Genomic DNA, 22,406 nt, shown 5'->3' with positions numbered 1-22,406 from the left:
ATAACACCACTTTTTGGGGGGAGTTTCAAGGTAATTATATTCCACTAAATATTCCACTAGAATAAAATAGAATAGAATAGAATAGAATAGAATTTTTTATTGGCCAAGTGTGATTGGACAGACAAGGAATTTGTCTTGGTGCATATGCTCTCAGTGTACATAAAAGAAAAGATACGTTCATCAAGGTACAACATTTAAATCACAAATGATGGTCAATATATCAATATAAATCATAAGGATTGCCAGCAACAAAGTTACAGTCACACAGTCATAAGTGGAAAGAGATGGGTGATGGGAACGATGAGAAGATTAATAGTAGTGCAGATTTAGTAAATAGTTTGACAGTGTTGAGGGAATTATTTGTTTAGCAGAGTGATGGCCTTCGGGAAAAAACTGTTCTTGGGTCTAGTTGTTCTGTTGTGCAGTACTCTATAGCGTCGTTTTGAGGGTAGGAGTTGAAGCAGTTTATATCCAGGATGTGAGGGATCTGTAAATATTTTCACGGCCCTCTTCTTGATTCGTGCAGTATACAGGTCCTCAGTGGAAGGCAGGTTGGTAGCAATTACAGGTTGATAGCAATGGCCTGGGAAGAGCCCAGACCTTCACCCAAATGAAAATCTACGGAGCTGATGAAAGAAAATTGTTAGTCAGAAGCGACCCAGCAATAAAACCCAGTTCATAGAGGCAATCCTTCACGGAGTGTCAGATTTTCACCGATCCCTTGTTTTATGTTTATAGCTTTTCACGACCTGGTTGTAATTGTTCTTTTGTTTTTGCAATTTAATTGCATCTGAGCCTCCCGGAGTCAGGCAGGTGATTATAGAAATTGGATAGATCGAGCAAATAATGGACTGGGAAGTTTTGTTGCCTGTACTTTTGTGTGCGAAGGCACACAAATGTAAGGGACAGGAGCTCAGCCCCGCCCTTTGCTTCTAGGGACTATAAACTGTCTTCTTAGATAGCCAGGAAAGTCTTCTTCTTCCGGCCCAGCCTGGTGCTGGTGGTGGGATCTCTTCCCTTCCTGATCATCTGGAGAAGATACCTCGGTGGGAATTATAGAACTCGGGCAATGGTGCTGGGACGGAAGCTGCCAGGTTTCCTTCCTACGTTGCTTATCCTGTTCTTTGCTGTGAATATTTTGTTTGTGATCCACGTGAAGCACGAAATGCAGAGCCTAAGGAGGGAATCCGGTGGTCATCAAGAGCAACGAGCTTTGGATTCGGCGAAAGGGAATGACTTCGTCGGACATCTTGAAAAAATCGAGGCCATGTTCCTCAATCTATGTAAGTAAGGAAAGGCGCCATTTCTAAGTGAGTCTTTCCCGCCTAAGCAGAGGGTTGGACTAGAAGACCTCCAAGGTCCCTTCCAATTCCGTTATTCTACCTTCTTTATTATAAAAACGCGCAGAAACCTCTCGGAGCGTATTGCAGGTAGTCCTCTAACTTACAACAGTTCATTTAGTGACTGTCCAAAGTTATAACAGGCACGGGGATAAAGTGATATATGACCGTTTTGGAACGCTTGTGACCGAGACTTTTTTTATTTTTAATATTTAATTTTATTCGCATGAATAAAGTTCAGACGCTTCATATTTATGACGGTCGTAGCATCCTGAGGGGATCATGTGATCCACTTTTGCAACCTTCTGCCGAGCGAAATCATCGGGGCAGGCCAGATTCACTTAACGGCCAGGTTCCTAAGGTGCCACCTCCCACTTAAACAACTGCGGCAAGAAAGGTTGTAAAATGGAGGCAGTACTCACTTAATAAATGTCTCACTTAGCAGCAATTGTGCTAAGAGGAGGCTCAATTGCGGTCATAAATCAAGGACTACTTGTATTCAGTGGTGGGATTCAGCCAGTTCGCACCACTTCGGGAGAACCGGTTGTTAACTTTCTGAGCAGTTTGGCAAACTGGTTGTTGGAAGAAATTATTAGGGCAGAGAACCGGTTGTTGAATTACTTGAATCCCACCACTGCCTGTATTGTACAGGATTTCATTGTTCTGCACACCGAGAGTTTCGAGACTGAAAAACTCTTGTCATTTTCCTTGGGTATTGTTTTCTGACCTTTTCAGGCAGAATTCAAAATAAATCAGGTGAAAGAGAAACAATTTTGTCTAATATGAGTTATATAACTAATACATAAGTTGCCCCGCAGTACGATGGGCAGCCAATAAATCTGATAAATAAGTAATTACGAATGAGATGACATAGCTAGCCTCTGGCTCTCCATCGCAACCGCTATTACTCTTGGTCATATTTTGTGGGGTTTAAACAATTATTTAACAACTGTGATGTTTCAACACTGCAATTTTTGCCGTTTCAATCATGAACGTGAACTCCAGCTTTGAAGTCCAACAATTTAGAACTGTAACTAAACATCGCTGCATGGCCGTGTACCAAAACGCTTCTTAACGCCACTTACCAAACAGAAATATCCTCAGCTATTAAATTCTCAGGAACGCTGGGTGCAAAAAGCCATGTCATTTACGAAACACTCCTATAATGCAAAGTAAGACTGTTTCTTCAAGGAGGTTACGACAAGAAGGGGAAGGCAAGAGAAGGAAAAGGATTCTCAGAATAGCAGCTGAGAACAAAGCCCCATAGCTACCTCACCCACCCAGTAACTACTGGGATCATTTTCCTCTCCTGATTTTACTGACTATTTTAAGATGTTTTTATAAACATGGGAAGCTGTTATCAGATCTCTTGTGCAAGAAAGGAAGGAAAGGAGGGAGGGGAAATTTGGGGAGGGGAGAGGGAAGAAAAGAGGAGAGGGAGGAAAGAGAAGAGAGGAAGGGAAGGGAGGGAAGTGGGAGGAAGCAGGGGACAGGGGAGGAGAGGAGAGGATGGTAAAGGAGAGGGAAGGGGAGAGGAGGGGAGGAGAGAGCCGGAGAGAGGAGAGAGCTGGGGAGGGAAGAGAGAAGGAGAGAGCAGGAGAGGGGAAGAGAGAGCTGGGAGGGAGAACGGGAAGGAGGGAGGGAAAGCCAGGAGGAGGAGAGAGCAGGAAAGGAGAGGGGAGAGCAGGGGAGGAGAGGGAGGGATGGGAGGAGAGGGGAGAGACCAGGGAGGGAGAAGGGAGGAGGGAAAGCCAGGAGGGAGGGAGAGCAGGAAAGGAGAGGGGAGAGAAGGGAGGGAGGGAGGGGAAGCAAGGCAGAAGTGGAGAGAGTAGGAGAGGTGAAGGGATAGCAGGGGAGGAGAGAGGAGGAGGAGGAGAGGAGAGAGCAGTAGAGGGGAGAGGAAATAGGAAGGGTAAATGGGATTTCTTAAGACTTTATTGCATCTTTATTGCGGCAAGGTTATTTCTCAGAAATTTGAACTTGGTTCTTACCAAGAGAAACACTGAGGTACAACATTTCTTGTCATTTCTTCTCCTTCTCCTTCTCCTTCTCCTTCTCCTTCTCCTTCTCTTCCTCCTCCTCCTCTTTTTGCATAAAGTTTTTTATTTTATAACATATAAAAAATCCATTTTTGGTTAAACAGTGTGTTGTCTGGGTGCAAACAGTTTTAGGAAATAATCATCAACGCGTTTACAACAACGTTCATCACATTGATATTCATTCTATCATAATATTATTACTGATATTTGCTTATCCGTTTTAACAAACCTCCCTTTTTTAAATATTTCCATGTTTCTAACTTCTGTTTTTGTCAGCTAATTGTTGACGAAATAAGTCCCAAGTCAAAAAGTATTCAGTTTCTTCCTTTTTCTTAATTGTAAGTGTTAATCTATCCATTTCTGCACATTCTAATTTTTTTTTTAAATCACATTTTCATCTGTAAGGGTGTCTTCACTTTTCCAGTGCTGTGCAAATACAATTCTGGCTGCAGTCAGTACATGTAAAATCAAATATGTATATTTGTTATACTTTATCTGGTAAAATGCTCAACAAAAATATTTCTGGCTTTAAATCAATATGTTGCTTTATCATTTTTTTCCAACCATCTATTTTTGTCCGATATTTTTTTTTTTTTTTGCTTTTGGGCATGTCCACCACATATGATAATACAAACCAGGTATCTGATGGCATTTCCAACATTTAGCAGACATATCCTTAAACATCCTTGCCAACCTTGAGGGTGGAAAATGCTATCTATAAAACATTTGGTAAAGGTTTTGTTTATATGACATCGTTAATTTATAACGTCTATTCCACAGTTTCTGCCATTTATTTACTTCTATTGTATAACCAAAATTTTTTAGCCCATACTATCATTGTCTCCTTTACTCGCTCGTCTTCCATCTTGATACTTAATAAGTAGCTGTATTTTTTCTTGGTTAATTTTTCGTCCCTTCCTGTTAATATCTGATCTCATTCTGCTAATTCTTTATGAAAACCATACATTTTAGCATCCTTCTCATATCGAATCTGCACTTGTGACCCTCGTGCTATGTCAATCCCTTGACTACTCAGTTCTTGCTTGGTTTTAAGTTCCCCCTATTCATTCAAGATATCTTTGCATCTGGTAATGTTTTCAGTGGTGGTACTTAGCCAGTTCTATCGGGTTTGGGTGAACCGGTAGCGGCGGCTGTGGGAGGCTCCGCCCAGCCACCTGGACATCATCACATCCCATTTTTACCTTCTGTGCATGTACGGAAGGCCCTGCACCAGGGGTGAAATCTAAAAATTTTCCCTACCGGTTCTATGGCCGTGGCTTAATTGGTGGGCATGGCTTGGTGGTCAGGTGACCCGGTAGGCATCGCTAGGTGGTCAGGTGACTGAATGGGCATGGCCAATAATAATAAATAATAAAAATAATGAACTATACAAAACTTGGGAGCGTACTGGTCTACCTTCTTTAAAAATAGAGGCACTAGTCTACTAATTGCCTTTTTTTGGGAATGCACCGGTCTACCTTCTTTAAAAATAGAGGCACCGGTCTACTAATTGCCTTTTTTTGGGAGCGCACCAGTCTACCTTCTTTAAAAATAGAGGCACCGGTCTACTAATTGCCTTTTTTTGGGAGGCACCAGTCTACCTTCTTTAAAAATAGAGGCACCGGTCTACTAACCGCCTACAGCACTGATCAGCTGTAGTGCGGTCTTTTGAAGAGCCGCGGCAGTCATTTAAGGCTGTTTGCAGCTATATCACCACCGAGAGCTTCAGGGACAGAGAAGAGGAACAGCGAGGCATGGGCGGTGGGGGGGGGCAGGGATTTTTGCTACCGGTTCTCCGAACTACCTGTCCCCATCGCTACCAGATCACGCGATCCGGTCCGAACCGGGTGCATTTCACCCCTGCCCTGCGCATGTGCGCGTGCTCACATTTGCGAAGATAAGTGACTACTACCCCTGAAAATTTTCCATATTGATTACATTTGGGTGAACCAGTGCCAGGCGTTGTCATTCCCACTACTTGGGTGACATTTTTCCTTGATGACCTTTTAGCCAGCGTTTGGGTGTCAACATTTCAATCTGAAAAGGGCCAGATCACGAAGGTCTTTGTCCAAGCTAATTTCCTCCCCCCCTCACTTTGTGATTGCAGCAAAATCTGATTCAACCACAAAGACACAAAGCAAGAAATATTTATGGAATTTGGCCCCACAATTATGAATAAGTGAAAAGTCCATTGTTCGGCGTTCGGAGTTAAAAAACAAAACAAAAAATCCTACCGTGACCAAAATTAACTTGCAATTCATCAACCTGATCCACATCTGGTATTTCTGTCTCCTTCTAATTGTGACGTGTGATTCCATCGTGATTGCGATGGCACACCAGACGTCCTCTGTCCTTTGGACCATGGTTTTGCCTCCAGGGTTGTCATGACCATCGAATAATAGGGTTGAAAGGGACCTTGGAGGTCTTCTAGTCCAACCCCATGCTAAAGTTAGAATTAGAGTTAGGGGTCCTATAAAGATGATGGGGTCAAACTATTTTCCAAAGCACCGAAAGGCAGGACAAGAAGCAACGGTTGGAAACCAACCAAGAACAGAAGCAACCGGAGAGAAAGTTCCTAATCACAAAAGCCATCAACCAATGGAACAGCTTGCTTTCAGAAAATTGCGGGTGGCCCATCACTGGAGGCTTTCAAAAACAGACTGACAACTGGACAAGAGACTGATTAAGAGATAGTGCAAATGGCCATACATCCAGAATACAGAATGACAGAGTTGGCACGGACCTTGGAGGTCTTCTAGTCCAGGGGTCTCCAACCTTAGTCCCTTTAAGACTTGTGGACTTCAACTCCCAGAGTTCCTCAGCCAGCTTTGGGAGTTGAAGTCCACAAGTCTTAAAGGGACCAAGGTTGGAGACCCCTGTTCTAGTCCAATCCCCTACTCAGGGGTGGGCTTCAAAAATTTTAGCAAGGGAAAGAAAGACATTTCAGAAGAATCCTTGGTGAATATTGGAAGATGGAACGTTGTTTTGGTACTGATTGATGAAGGTTGGATATTAAAAACTATGTATTTTAATGAAGAACAAATACGAACTCAATTGGAAATTTCTGAGATCGGGGAGTCGAGGTTTTAAGGAGTGACTATGGATTATGATTTGTGTTATATTTTAATTTTTGATCGTTAGTTTTATACCCTGTATTCAGTTCTGGGAAGTCTTAGGGGGTGGGGGGAGGGAGGGGGAGGGGGGATGAGGTAGAAAATGGATCGATGGTTAATGTACAGAGATGATTGAAGATGTATAATCAATGTAAGATCGGAGCTGCCTGGCTATCATTTCAGAATGATGGGAAGGAAGGAAGTAGAAGAGAGAAGGAAGTAGGAAAGAGAAGAGGAGGAAGAGGAAAGGAAGGAAGAGGGATAGAAGAGGGAGAAGAAAGGAGTAGGGAGGAAGGAGGAGAGGAGGTAGATAAGAGAAGGGGAGGATGGTCGTGGAAAGTAGAAGAAGGTAGAGAAGGGAAGAGAGTAGGAAGGGGGTGGTGACCGGGCAGATCCGATTAATTGTATATGATGGTACATTAAATATGTTATTGGATATGAATGTTAAAATAAAACTTTTTATTAAAAAAAAAAAATTTAGCAAGGGGTTCTCTGCCCGGTTCCTGGGTGGGCGTGGTCATGGTGGGTGTGGCCATGTCAGCCTCCTGCACCATGGCGGGAGGGGGGGTTGTCTTCCCTGGGGTCTGGAGGCTTTCCTCGAGTCTCCGGGAGGGCAAAAACGGGCTCCCCAGGCTCCGGAGGCCCTTCAGAGGCCAGAAACAGGCCCATTTCCGGCCTTCCTTCCTTCTGGTAGGCTCGTTTTTCACCCTCCCTGAACCTCCACACGTGCCCTGTACTTACCTGCATCCAAAATGGGCCCCGTGGGGACTCCGGGGAGGGGTGGGGTAGAGTGGGCGGGGCCAGCCAGGAGCGGGATTTGGGGGGTACTCCGAACTGCGCAGAATCTTAGCTAGAGGTTCTCCCGAACCCCCAGCAGCCCCACCCCTGCCCCTGCTCAAGTAGGAGACCCTATATCATTTCAGACAACTGCCTGTCCAATCTCTTTTTAAAAGCCTCCAGTGATGGAGCAAGCCCAGCTTCTGGAGGCGAGTTGTTCCACTGGTTAATTGTTCTGTCAGGAAATTTCTCCAACCATTGCTTCTTGTCCTGCCTTTTGGTGCTGTGCAAAATATTTATTTATTTTATTTTATTTATTTTGTCACAACAGCATATATAAGCATAAGCATGAAATAACTATACAATATATAAGGTAAAGGTAAAGGTTCCTCTCGCACATACGTGCTAGTCGTTGCCGACTCTAGGGGGGCGGTGCTCATCTCCGTTTCAAAGCCGAAGAGCCAACGCTGTCCGAAGACGTCTCCGTGGTCATGTGGCCGGCATGACTCAACGCCAAAGGCACACGGTGGTCCCTATTTTTTCTACTTGCATTTTTACGTGCTTTCGAAACCGCTAGGTTGGCAGAAGCTGGGACAAGTAACGGGAGCTCACCCCGTTACACAGCAGCACTAGGGATTCGAACCGCCGAGCTGCCGACCTTTCGATCGACAAGCTCAACATCCTAGCCCCTGAGCCACCGTGTCCCTTATACAATATATAAGCATATATATAAACATAAGTATGTAATAACTATATTAATTGGATATAATGGAGGGAAACAATAGGATAGGAACAATAGGCACGCTGGTGCTCTTATGCACGCCCCTTACAGACCTCTTAGGAATGGGGTGAGGTCAATAGTAGACAGTTTTTGGTTAAAGCTTTGGGGATTTGGGGAAGAGACCACGGAGTCAGGTTAGCTTGACTCCCCTCCCTCGCTCATCTTTTTAGGAGTCTTAACTCTACTCTAGCAGGGGGTTGGACTAGAAAACTTCCAAGTCTTCTTGGAGGTCTTCTAAAAAAGGATGTTAAGACTCTAGTCTAAAAAGACTCTAGAAAGAGTGCAGAGAAGAGCACCAAAGATGCTTAGGGGATTGGAGGCTAAAACATATGAAGAACGGTTGCAGGAACTCGGTATGTCTAGTTTAATGAAAAGAAGGACTAGGGGAGACATGATAGCAGTCTTCCAATATCTCAGGGGCTGCCACAAAGAAGAGGGAGTCAAGCTATTCCCCAAAGCACCTGAGTGCAGAACAAGAAGCCATGGGTGGAAACTAATCAAGGAGAGAAGCAACCTAGAATTAAGGAGAAATTTCCTGATGAATTTTGCAATGGAACAATTTACCTCCAGAAGTTGTGAATGCTCCAACGCTGGAAGTTTTTAAGCAGAGATTGGACAACCATTTGTCTGAAATGCTATAGGGTTTCCTGCCTAAGCAGGGGGTTGGACTAGAAGACCTCCAGGGTCCCTTCCAATTCTTGTTATTCTATTCCATGCAAGTTCCCTTCCAACCCTATGACTCTACGTTCTATTCTAAGTTATTTCTTTATGAAGTTTGGGCATTTTATCCCTCTGCCTATTGCCTCCGTTTGTGTTTTTACAGCAAATTACGTAAAATTATCAGAGGGAAAAAAGAAGGCAGCAAATGAACTGAAATTGCCCGAGAAGCCACACCAGGAAATACAAGAAGACCAACAGGGCGAGAAAAACCGGAAGGAACCTGAAGCGCCTCCCAGGATTCGGTTCCCAGATTCGCCTCTGTTCCAGAAATGGGGCAAAGATTTAATGGAGGACCAGCAAATTGTAGCCCAGAAACTTTTCGAGAAGTACGGGTACAACGTTTACCTGAGTGATCGCTTGCCTCTGGAAAGGCCTCTCATGGATACGAGGCCTCCCAGGTGAAGTAGCATCTTCTCCATCTTTGGCTTACCAAGGGGGAGGGCAGGGCTGGCCACGCTTGTGGTGACGGTGGCTGCGGTGAAGGAAAAGCCAACAGGCTGGCACAGAGGGCAGACTGGAAAGAAAACAATAGGACAGGAACGGTAGGCACGTTTTGTGCGCTTATGCACGCCCCTTATGGTCCCCTTAGGAATGGGGTGAGGTCAATAGTAGACAGTTTTTGGTTAAAGCTTTTAGGATTATGGGAAGAGACCACAGAGTCAGGTAAAGTATTCCAAGCACTGATGATTCTGTTACAGAAGTCATATTTTCTGCAATCTAGATTAAAGCGGTTGACATTAAGTTTAAATCTGTTGGTTGCTCTAGTATTATTGCAATTGAAGCTGAAGTAGTCTTTGACAGGAAGGACATTACAATAGATGATTCTGTGAGTTAGACTTAGGTCTTGTCGTAGGCAAGGTTGAAGGCAGAGCTGAATACAAATATAATCCTCAAATTTCGACCACAATTGAGCCCAATGTTTCTGTCGCTGATCGAGACAGTCACTAAGTGAGTTTTGCCCTGGTTTTTTTTGTATTGTTTTTTTTTTAGACAAAACAAACATAAAAACATCTTCAATACAAATGCAGTATGCCGGTTGGTTGGTGGATTACAAATCTTTTGTTCAGTTCCAACATATACGTATCATTGATTTATCTAATTTTACATTTTATCAATCTGAGATGTGGCCAAATATTTTAATCTGTTAATCATTTAATTAATTATAATAATTCGTTCTCTCCTTTCATATAAATTATTCTAAATTTAATATTTAATCTTGTTACGTCATTCATTCCATCATCTTAAATCAATATGTATTTCAACAATTCTTTCATTATAAAAACCTCTCTCAAATCTTTTTTCAATATATTTTTCCCTCTAACCACTGATAAAATGAATCCCATATTTTATAATACTGTTTATCTTCCTGTTCTCTAATTTCAAATGTCAATTTACTCATTTCTGCACATTCCATTATTTTCTTAATAATTTCATCTTGCGACGGTGATTTCTCACTTTTCCAATTCTTAGCAAACACAATACTAGAGTTTTGCCCTGTTTAAGACCTTTCTCGCCATGGTTGTTAAGTGGATCATTGCAGTTGATAAGTTAGACATCCGGTTCTTAAGTGAATCTGGCTTCCCCATCGTCTGGGCTTGTCAGAAGGTCACAAAAGGGGATCGCGTGACCCCGGGAAACTGCGACCGTCATAAATACGAGTCAGTTGTCAGGTATCTGCATTTTGGTCACATGACCACGGGAATGCGGCAACGGTCGTAAATGTGGAAAGTGGTCATAAAGGACTTCTTTCGGTTCTCTTGCAACTGTCGTCACTGAACGAGTTGTTGGAAGTCGAGGACTACCTGTGTAACACACTGGGACATTTTCTAAAACGGGGGTCTCCAACCTTGGCAACTTTAAGACTTGTGGACTTCAACTCCCAGAATCCCTCAGCCAGCAAAGCTGGCTGAGGAATTCTGGGAGTTGAAGTCCACAAGTCTTAAAGTTGCCAAGGTTGGAGACCCCTATTTTAAAAAGTGGCAGCATTGGTGTATCTCTTCATGGTGTTACTTTTCTGCCAGAAAAGTCAATCTCCTTAACGACATTTTAGGAGTTTCTGTTGCTGTTTTAAGTCTTCAACATTGCTCTATTTCTGTGCACTGAGTCGTGGTGGGTTTCAATTTTGTTTACTACCGGTTCTGTGGGTGTGGCTTGGTGGGCGTGGCTTGGTGGGCGTGGCAGGGGAAGGATACTGTTAAATCTCCATTCCCTCCCCACTCCAGGGGAAGGATACTGCTAAATCTCCATTCCCTCCCCACTCCAGGGGAAGGATACTGTTAAATCTCCATTCCCTCCCCACTCCAGGGGAAGGATACTGTTAAATCTCCATTCCCTCCCCACTCCAGGGGAAGGATACTGCAAAATCTCCTTTCCCTCCCCACTCCAGGGGAAGGATACTGCAAAATCTCCTTTCCCTCCCCACTCCAGGGGAAGGATACTGTTAAATCTCTTTTCCCTCCCCACTCCAGGGGAAGGATACTGCAAAATCTCCTTTCCCTCCCCACTCCAGGGGAAGGATACTGCAAAATCTCCTTTCCCTCCCCACTCCAGGGGAAGGATACTGTTAAATCTCCATTCCTCCCACTCCAGGGAAGGATACTGCAAAATCTCCTTTCCCTCCCCACTCCAGGGGAAGGATACTGCAAAATCTCCTTTCCCTCCCCACTCCAGGGGAAGGATACTGTTAAATCTCCTTTCCCTCCCCACTCCAGGGGAAGGAGACTGCAAAATCTCCTTTCCCTCCCCACTCCAGGGGAAGGATACTGTTAAATCTCCATTCCCTCCCCACTCCAGGGGAAGGATACTGCAAAATCTCCTTTCCCTCCCCACTCCAGGGGAAGGATACTGTAAAATCCCCATTCCCACTCCACTCCAGAGGAAGGAGACTGTAAAATTGAATTTTTTTATGGTGGGGGGTTGTGCGCACATGCGCGGGGGAGCATGGGGTGGAGGGTCACACATGCATGTGCAGGGGGAAACCCACCACTGACTCGGTGCACAGAAATAGAGCAATGTTGAAGACTTAAAACAGCAACAGAAACTCCTAAAATGTCGTTAAGGAGATTGACTTTTCTGGCAGAAAAGTAACACCATGAAGAGATACATCAATGCTGCCACTTTTTAAAATAGGGGTCTCCAACCTTGGCAACTTTAAGACTTGTGGACTTCAACTCCCAGAAGTTGTCACGTGACGGCAAAAAGATTAGCCACCACTGGTATAGGCTATAGGATCTCCTGCTTGAGCAGGGGGTTGGATTAGAAGACCTCCAAGGTCCTTTCCTACTTTTCTGTTATTCTGCAATTCTTGCAATCCTTCACTTGCATTGCGCCACAATAACGTAATGAATATTCGTTTTTCCTGGTTTCCTCCAGATGTCGAGAGAAAAAATATGCGCACGATCTCCCAACCCTTAGTGTGGTCCTCATATTCTTTAACGAAGCTACCTCCATCCTCTTACGTGCAATCACCAGCATAATTAACCGAACACCATCTCACCTCCTGAAAGAAATTATCCTAATTGATGATTTCAGCTCAAACGGTAAGTAGCGTAATCTGAAATCTTTCCAGGGGCAAACTTCATTTTTTTCACAAGATTAGGGACTTCTACGGAACTTCAGATAGTCCCCGACTTACAACAGTTCATTCAGTGACCGTTTGAATTACAGCGGTATTGAAAGAAGTGACCGATGACCATTTTTCACACTTACGACCGTTGCAGCATCCCCACAGTCACGTGATCAAAATTCAGATGCAGAGCAACTGACCCATATTTATGACCGTTGCAGCGTCCTGGTATCATGTGATCCCTTTTTGCGACCTTCTGACAAGAAAAGTCAGCGGGAAAGCCAGATTCACTTGACCACTGTGTTACTGAATGAATGAATATGAATGAATGAATATTTTAATTTGTATACCGCCCTTCTCCCGAAGGACTCAGGGCGGTGAACAGGCAGGTAAAATACAAATATACACAATAGTTAAAACAACCCTTAAAAAACTGATTTAAATTAGCCCAAGTATTAAAATAACTTACACCCCTATAAAATTACAAAAATTTAAAAACCCATCGAATTCAATTAAAATCTAAAGATAAAAATCAAGCTAGTCCAGCCATACGAAATAAATAGGTTTTAAGTTCGCGGCGAAAGGTCCTAAGGTCAGGTAGTTGTCGAAGCCCGAGGGGAAGCTTGTTCCACAGGGTAGGTGCCCCCACAGAGAAGGCCCTCCCCCTGGGGGCCGCCAGTCGACACTGTTTGGCTGACGGCACCCTGAGGAGTCCCTCTCTGTGGGAACGCACCGGACGATGGGAGATAGAGGCCGGCAGTAGACGGTCCCGTAGATAGCCCGGTCCTAAGCCATGGAGCGCTTTAAAGGTGGTACTAATTTAGCAACCGCAGTGATTCACTTAACTGTGGCAAAAAGGGTCATAAAACTGGGCAAACTTGTTTAACAAATGTCTCACTTAGCGACATAAATTTTGGGCTCCATTGTGGTCATAAATTGAGGATTATTTGTATATAAAAACATTCCTCATAGGAATACTGGATCGTTTTGTGAATAAAGTGCACTACCGTACTGTTAAGGAATTGCCACAAACCAACACATTCTCTTTCCACAGTAATCTGTTAGAAATTCTGTAATATAGCCTTACAGAACAGACAGCGCACAGTCCCCATGTGCTTTACTGCAACAAGGGAGCAGGAAACTTTATTCAGAGAAAAGGCATAGAGTTGCACCATAGATGCAATTACAAACTTATAAACACTGCCATCTACTGGTTGAATACTGCTGTGGAGAATACATGAACACCGTATTCCCACAAGATATCTCTGCACATGGCTTAAATTATGTTTTCTTTCCAACTGCTGGGCAGCTATCCTCAATTGCTGCATACGCAGACTCGGAGGACAAGGTTCTGTAAAATCATCCCAATTCAAAATGTTTTGAGTCTGAACAAAAATCATTTCACATGTGTTAAACTCAGAGCAAAGCACTCTGAATCTAAGTGTTTCCTCTTGAGCTTGCATTCTTTATTGTTTTGAATGTGGAATCTTGGTGGTCTCTGCGGTAGTGTCGTGTCCCCCTCCCCCTCCGACGACTGGGTCTAGGAAGTCTGTATCAAGCATGGCAACGAAGCCTCTGCAGTTTTGCCAAATTCCTTCCAGGTTTCTCAGGACAGGCAGGAGTCCAAGTTGTGACTTCAGCAAACTAGATGAGACTTTGCTTGACTCAAGGTTGGAATGCCAAAAACAGGTCCTTTATATAGGCTGTGGGGTGTGGCTCCATGACTCAGCATTTATCCAGGCCTGCCCCACCCTTCCTTCTGCTGGCATCGCCTTTCAGATCTCCGGAAGCGAGGATCCTCCCACTCTCAATTGTCTTCAGCTGTCTCTACTGTCGGCATTTGGGAAAGGGAGGGGTCAGAGGGAGCAGGTCCGGGTAATTGCACCACTTGGCTGACTTCCTGCTCTGACAGCTGTGTCGAAGGAACACACACTGTATGAGTGAGCTGTATGGGGTTTCTGTTTTCACGCCTTGACTCCTCTCCGGGCATGGGGCCAGGGCCTGGAGGCATGACAGGCCGTTCATCTTCATTATCAGACTCGGAGTCTGATAACAGGCCCGGGAGGAGACGGGAGGGGCCCGGCTGAGGAGGACGAGGCACAACAGGTAGCTTATTTTCTTGGAGATGTTTCATTACCCAACTAGGTAATAATATCAGTCTGAGTGAATGTGGCATTTGGTCCCCCGTTTTTATACAATAGCTTGCTCTGGTAGCTATCATAAGAAGGAAGAAGAAGAAGTGGTGGACTGAAGACAGCTCTGCAAAACGCAGAGCCAGCAACTGTGGCAAAGAACAACAACAAGCCAGCGAGTAGACCAGCTCTCTGAATCTCTCTGGGCAAAGTGAGGATAGGAGTCCCAAAGGTGTTTTTTCAAGAGGCAACTGGACTTTCTTGTTTTTTTCCTTGAAGACGTTTCGCTTCTCGTCCAAGAAGCTTCTTCAGTTCTGACTGAATGATGTGGAGTGGAAGGATTTATATCCCTTGCAATCATCTGGTTGTTAGTAATCTTTCTGAGAGTCATTGAGGCCACTCGAAAGTTTATCTGTGCCCTCAGGGTCACCTAAAAAGTGCAGATGGGTGTGTGTGGAACTGCTGAAAGGATTGTGTTGTAAGCAGGAGACACAAGTGTGTCATATTCACACACACACACACACTGTCGTGTCCCCCTCCCCCTCCAACGACCGGGTCTAGGAAGTCTGTATCAAGTGTGGCCACGAAGCCTCTGCAGCTTTGCCAAATTCCTTTCAGATTTCTCAGGGCAGGCAGGGATTCAAGTTGTGACTTCAGCAAACTAAATGAGACTTTGCTTGACTCAAAGTTGCTTGACTCAAGCAGGTCCTTTATATAGGCTGTGGGGTGTGGCTCCATGACTCAGCACTTATCCAGGCCTGCCCCTCCCTTCCTTCTGCTGGCGTCGCCTCTCAGATCTCCGGAAGCGAGGATCCTCCCACTCTGAATTGTCTTCTGCTGTTTGAGAAAGGGAGGGGTCAGAAGGAGTAGGCCCGAGTAATTCCAATCCGTGGCTGGCTTCCTCTGATGGCTGAGCCAAAGGAACACACGCAGAATGAGTGAGGTTTGTTTGTTCATTCCTGACATCCTGTCCGGGCATGGGGCCAGGGCCGGGGGCTGAAGGCATGACAGGCCGTTCATCTTCATTATCAGACTCAGAGTCTGATAGCAGGCCCGGGAGGAGACGGGAGGGGCCCGGCTGAGGAGAGGAGGGAGGACGAGGCACAACACACACCCCTTTGAGAGAGGGCTATTAATTTTCATGTAGATGGCCTCTTTTCTTCCTTCACCAAACACATCAACTCTATGGACAGATACGTCAAGTTCACACAGAGGAAGATGTTAAGGAAAATAGAAAAAAGAGATAAAAGAGAAATCATTTTAAAAAGCGTACATTAGAGGGCACTAAAAACTTTAATTAAAGGAGAAAAATGCATTAACCTGATTAACAGCAACAGTAGGATGTAAAATATAGTACTGGCCAAAATTGTGGAAACCTTTTGGGAAAAGTGTATTTTCTAAAACTAGCTAATTAGACCACTTTTTGGGGGAGCAGTACCATAAAAGTATATATCAATGGAAAGATAATTTAATCATGAATGTAATACAATAACTTTTATAAGGGATTTGCTATTAGAACAGCAGGTACAGTATAAAGAAGAAAAGTGAAACTTGTTAAAAAAAAAAAAGACATTTTCAAAAATTATCACCCTAGAAAAAACGAGATATACAAAAATCATCACCATGTCAGCTAATCCTTAGTTGAGTAACCTTTATAATGAATTACGGCCTTACAACGTCTTCCCATGGAGTAAACCAAGTCTTTTAGTTTTGCAGCTGTTCTAATGTGAAACCAAGATTGAATGATGGCTTCTATTAACTGGGTTTTATTGCTGGGTTGCTTCTGACTAACAAGTTTCTTTAGTCGGCTCCCTAGATTTTCAGTTGGGTTAAGGTCTGGGCTGTTCCCAGGCCTTTCCAGCAGTGGAATATGACTCCCTTGAAACTCCCCCCCAAAAAAGTGGTTTTATTAGCCATCAAAGCTGAAAAATACACTTTCCCCAAAAGGTTTCCACAATATTGGCCACTACTGTACTATAACTGTCCTGCTTTCAGTTTTACCCACATGGTTTCTTGGGAGTTTATTATCTGTTTTATTTTCCGGCAAACAAGAGTTAGCAAAGAGCCGTGCAGTGGCTTAGAGGTGGAGCCCTCGCCTCACAATCAATAGGCTGTGAGTTCGATCCTAGGTAAAGGCAGATATTTCTCTCCCTGGGCACACTGAGAATATATCTGCTGGACAAAGCTCTGCATTGGCGACAGGAAGGGCATCCGGCCAGTAAACACTCAGCTCCATTTAATTGCCCAGACTCCACCCATGAAGTGATTTATGGGGTGGTTAAAAGAAGGTGATGAAACAAGAGTTAGCAATGAAGCCAGAAATGTCAAAGAATGCAAAGACTTGCTTGCAAAAAAGATATTTTCAAAGAAGAATGCGATCAAGAGTTTCCAAAGTCGGACTAAGGTTCAAAAGGCAGAGCAAGGTCCAAAGGTTCAAGAGTGGAATTCACCTACAGGGATAACACAGGAGCCAGAGAGAACAGAGGTAAAACAAATTTCTCATATAAGCTACAGCCAGTTCTTGCTAAACAGAATATTTATTCTGTTCCTTGGCAAGCAATCTAATAGAATTCCTCCGTTCAGTTCTGCTCTCCACTCCTGCAGTGCAGGGACTGGGAAGCCTTACTTCGTCCTCCTCTGACAGATCTAGCTACTCAGATCAGGGGTCTCCAACCTTGGTCCCTTTAAGACTTGTGGACTTCAACTCCCAGAGTCCCTCAGCCAACAAAGCTGGCTGAGGAACTCTGGGAGTTGAAGTCCACAAGTCTTAAAGGGACCAAGGTTGGAGACCCCTGACTCAAATGATGCTTCTGATTGATAAGCCTCAGGTGATATCTGGCTTGATCCGTCCTGAGAATACCACCACAGATTCTGCTGGAACCGCTTCTTCAGCTTCAAATTCCAAATCTGAGCCAATCACACCTGAAATAGGGCCTCTGGTGGCTCAGCAGACTAAGTCTGTCTGTTATTAACACAGCTACTTGCAATTACTGCAAGTTCAAGCCCCACCAGGCCCAAGGTTGACTCAGCCTTCCATCCTTTATAAGATAGGTAAAATGAGGACCCAGATTGTTGGGGGCAATAAAAGTTGACTTTGTATATAATATACAAATGGATGAAGACTATTGCTTAACATTGTGTAAGCCACCCTGAGTCTTCGGAGAAGGACGGGATATAAATTCAAATTTAAAAAAAAAATACTAAAGACTGCTTTTGAAACACGGACTCAGAAGTTAATATCAACAATGTCAATAGTGATTTTTGCTTTTATGGATAGACTGTCCTTAAAAAAAAAAGTGTTATGGAAGAAATGGCGGAAGAGGAACAAGTTTTATCTGACAAGAAAGAGAAGTGGATCTATAAAAGACAGGCTACAAGACTGATGTGAAGAAAGATTTTATTGGATGCACGAAAGAAATCGGTTGATGCTTTAAAAATCAAAAGGGAACTGCAAATAATATGCCAAAAGGATAACTTGGATAATTTTATTATATAAGCTTCGATAAATATTGTAAGAAGGATAAATATTGTAAGAAGAATATTGTAAGAAGGATTTATTTGACTGGATCAAGATTAAGATTTTTAGAAGTAAAAGGAGAGAATATAAAGCTGGCTTATTTGAGCATGATTTAAAATAGATCGTTTATCCAAAAATGCCAGTTTTTATTTCTGGCAACCCGTAATGGACTTTTGCTGACACAAGGCCTGAAATGATAGTGTTTTACGGCTTTGCTTATAGCTAAGAAATGGAACAAAGGATAAAGAGATCATAGGTTGCAAATTAAGAGAAGGTGAAGTTTCCAAAATTATGTGTTTCCAAAATGTTGTGATGACGATTGAAAGCCATTTCTTTATATATTTCTTATCTTCTCTGGGTTTTTTTTTTCCTTTTCTTTGCCTTTTTATTCTTTCTACTCTTTCTTTTAGTTTGTATTAATTTTCACTATTGCAATTATAATGTTTAATAAAATTATTTTTTAAAACGAAAATATAAGCAGAGACTATTAAGATTCAATTGCTGTAGAATATGTATTGGTTATGTGGACATTACTGCAAACTGTCACTATAGATTCTTCTAATTTTATGATTTTGACAATTTGTAAACTGTCCAGATGTGCTGAGAATTGGGTGACATAAAAGTGTAATATATTATGGTTTGCCCCTAGTGTCAGTCAGATGTTAGACTAGATTCAGCACATATCGAGTCCTTCTTGGGAACCTGAGTTAGGCAGATGTTTTTTTTGGTGTTAGAGATATCGTCACACGATGTAAGCTGTTCCCAGTAAAAATGCTTTTTTTGCAATTGACTGATGGTGAATTTGTCAATGCCAATGGTATTCAAGGTGTTTTGGGATTGCACCTGACGCCTCTATTACTATTGGCATTATCTTTGCTTTCTTTTCTACTACAATTTGCAGGCCTTTGTATTTTGTAATTTTTCTCCAGTTCTGTCTCTTCTATTATGCTGTCTCCGGGTACCATAACATCCATTACTATCCTGGTTTTTTTTTGGTCTTTCATATCAATAATTGTTAAATTGGGGTGTTACGTGACAGGTGTCAGCATTCCCTGTAACGCACTCCTTGAAAGCAGAACTCCAAGGCAGGCAGATTCCTCAAAGAACATGTTTATTGGATACATCATATCAGCACAGCCAGTGAAAACCAACTCTAAAGGTTCCAGCGGTTTTCATCTAATTAAAAGAGTAAACCTCCCCTCCTCCCAGGGGTCACCAGTCATATTGTCGAATGAATACAGCTGGCAGGCTCCTCTCCTCCTTCACTTGTTACGATGACCTTGGTTCCCACAGGAAAACGTCTTATTTTGACTGTTAGCTGGGCTATCTACTTCCCCCCACCCACCCCCGGCTTCTTGGAAACTATGAGGCAGCGTAAGATGCCTTCAGCCAGGTTCGCTTCAGAGTTGACAGCAGGTGCTTGGCAGGACAGTGAACAATTAACCAGTGGAATAAACTTGCCTTCAGAAGTTGTGGGTGCTTCATCACTGGAGGTTTTTAAGAAGAGACTGGACAGTCATGTCTGAAATGGTATAGGCCAGTGGTAGTCAACCTGGTCCCTACCGCCCACTAGTGGGCGTTCCAGCTTTCATGGTGGGCGGTAGGGGTTTTGTCCGATACTGAAGCACTTTCCTTTTTTAAAAAATTTAATTGACTTTTAAAAAAATTTTCATAGCATTATTTAAAACCATTTTCGTTAGTTTTCATAAAATTCCCCGTGACAATTTAAATTTCTGAAAATATACTATTTGTATCGCCCGCGCATAAGTTTAGTTCACGTTACGTAAGGGAAACTAAATGGCGCTATAGTGCGACCGCAAACAAAAGAGCCTTGTCCCAGAATAGCTCGCGCACCTCCTCCCACACCACCCAGCTGTAACAGACAAGCAGAGCTGGTAGCCTGTGCCCCCCACCCCAAACCCAATCCACGATGCGCGAGAGGCATGCGCAGACGACGATACATGGCGCATTACTGTGGAACCGGTGGGCGGTTACAAAATTTTACTACTAACAGAGATACAAAAGTGGGCGGTAGGTATAGGGCCTTGATCGCGAACCTATGGCAAACATGCCGGAAGTGGCACACAGAACCATCTCTCTGGGCACACCAGCCATCGCCCATTGGTCTTCAGGGTTCCTGGTCTTTGCGCGCGCGGGATTGCCGGAAACTGGAACAATAGCTCCCTGCTGAGGTTCTGGTTTTTGTCATGCACATGTGCGCCAGCCAGCTGGCCTTCGCACATGCGTGCGTGCTAGAAACCGGAAGACCAGGTGACTGGCGTGCATGCACACATCGGAAACCGGAAGCTCAGCTTCCCAGCACGCACATACACACCAGGGAGCTGCTCTTCCGGTTTTCAGCACTCCCGCGCATGCACACCAGAAAGCTACTCTTCTGGTTTCTGGGGACTGGACTAGACGACCTCCAAGGTCTCTTCCAGCTCTGTTCTGATTCTGTTTGAATTCTAAAGTCCCAAAGCAATTTAGCTTCTTCATTTTCTATTACTTGGTCTATTTTTGTGTATCCCACCAGTTCTTGCTTGCAGACAAAAGGTATTTTTTGCAGACATTCTAATGTACCATTGTTGCTACTTTGTCATGGCCTTGTGTGTTGTTCTTCTTATTTTAATAACCAAATACCGCTCAGCATTATTAAATACAGGTAGTCCCTTGACGTATGACCACAAATTGAGCCCAGCATTTCTGTGGTTAAGTGAGACTTTTGTTTTAAGTGAGTTTTGCCCCGTTTTGCGACCGTTCTTGTCACAATTGTTAAGTGAAAAATCTGCAGTTCGTAAATTAGTAACACGGTTATTAAGTGAATCCGCTTTCCCCATTGACTTTGCTGGTTTAACTGTTGTAAGTGGAGGACTGCCTATAACGAAGAGAGAACAGACATTTTAGCTGTGTAACAAAAGTGGAATTTTCTCCTGCATTCTGGTGTGAACCTCTCCAATTAATACTGTTAAAATTTGTTGCATTTTTTTTTTATTTTGCCAGAGGAACTTAAAGGTCCTTTAGAAGAACATATCAAAAAGTTCAACGACAAACATCCTGGATTGTTGAAAATTGTGAGACACGAAGAAAGGAAGGGTCTCACAGAAGCTCGGATTTCTGGCTGGAGAGCATCTCGGGCAGATGTGGTGGCTATTTTGGATGCACATGTTGAAGTCAACACAAACTGGTAAGTCTAGAACAGGGGTGTCAAAACTCAAGGCCCGGGAACCGGATCCTGCCCATGGGTTGCTTAGATCTGGCCCACGCAGGGGTGGGTTCTACTTACTACCAGTTCGCAACGGGGCCACACGCGCAGAAGCTTCCTGATGATGTCAGGGGTCGGTGGGCAGAGCCTCCCGCCAGTTTTACTATCGGTTCTATAGAACTGGTACGAACTGGGAGCAACCCACCACTGGGCCTGTGGGGCAACCCTGGAAACAGTGAAGTACCAGCCCGCGGGCTGTGCGTGGCCCTCCTGCACTCTATTTTCTCTGGGCAAGGGTTGCAGGAAGCCATCTTAACCGATAACAGAGCTTGTGAGGGCTGCGCACGGCCCTCCTTGAGCTCCATTTTCACTAGCAGAGGGTTGCAGAAGGCTGTCGCAGCCGAAAATGAAACTCAGGAGCCTATTTTCACTGGCAGAGCGCTCAGGCCACCACAGGCACCCCCCTGACATGAGTGACATGCTGGCCACGCCCACCCAGCCCGCTGAGGTCAAACACAACTCTGATGCGGCCCTCAATGAAATTGCGTTTGACACCCCTGGTCTTGAACATCATCCATCTCCAGAGAGTAACAAAACAGGTCCATTCCCATCAATTGTACTAAGAGATTAATTCTTCTGAGAGATAGTAGAAACAGGTGTAGAATGGTTAGAACCTCGCTCAACAACTGTATCTCCAAGAAGAATCTCAGGAGTCCTAGTGGACGATCACTTAAAAGTATGAGCCAGCGATGTGCTGCAGCAACCAAAGAAGCCAACACAGTTCTAGGCTGCATTAACAGAGGGAGAGAATCAAGCTCACGTGACGTGTTAATACCACTTTATCATGCCTTGATAAGGCCACACTTGGAATCCTACATCCAGTTTTGGTCAGAATGATGTAAAAAAAAAAAGATGTTGAGACTCTGGAAAGAGTTCAGAGAAGAGCAACAAAGATTGTTAGGGGAGGATTAGAGGCTAAAACATATAAAGAACGGTTGCAGGAATTGGGCATGTCTAATTCAGAGGTCAGCAACCTGCGGCTCTGGAGCCGCATGTGGCTCTTTCACCCCTCTGCTGCGGCTCCCTGACACTCACAATATGCGTCACAACCACCAATGTGCGACACCCACCGGCACACCATTTATTGAGCTTTTCAACCCCCGGTAGGCCAACCATGGATAAATCCAAGAAAAGAAAAGTTTCAGAAGAAAACAGCACGT

The 22,406-nt window shown here is 44.0% G+C and overlaps 1 protein-coding gene across 1 annotated transcript in view; it reads left to right on the top strand.

The window, feature by feature from the left end:
* Positions 1-1,069: 1,069 nt before the first annotated feature.
* Positions 1,070-22,406, top strand: part of GALNT8 (polypeptide N-acetylgalactosaminyltransferase 8) — a 35,322-nt gene continuing 13,985 nt past the window's right edge. The window contains exons 1-4 of the mRNA XM_058190494.1: positions 1,070-1,283; positions 8,874-9,168; positions 12,143-12,309; positions 20,985-21,168. Coding sequence (XP_058046477.1) covers positions 1,070-1,283; positions 8,874-9,168; positions 12,143-12,309; positions 20,985-21,168 — 860 coding nt within the window. The remainder of the gene's footprint in view (positions 1,284-8,873; positions 9,169-12,142; positions 12,310-20,984; positions 21,169-22,406) is intronic.

This window comes from Ahaetulla prasina, chromosome 7 (assembly GCF_028640845.1).
Source record: "Ahaetulla prasina isolate Xishuangbanna chromosome 7, ASM2864084v1, whole genome shotgun sequence".
NCBI lineage: Eukaryota > Metazoa > Chordata > Lepidosauria > Squamata > Colubridae > Ahaetulla > Ahaetulla prasina.
The sequence above is the reverse complement of the archived record's forward strand: the minus strand, read 5'-3'. Positions and strand labels throughout refer to the sequence as shown.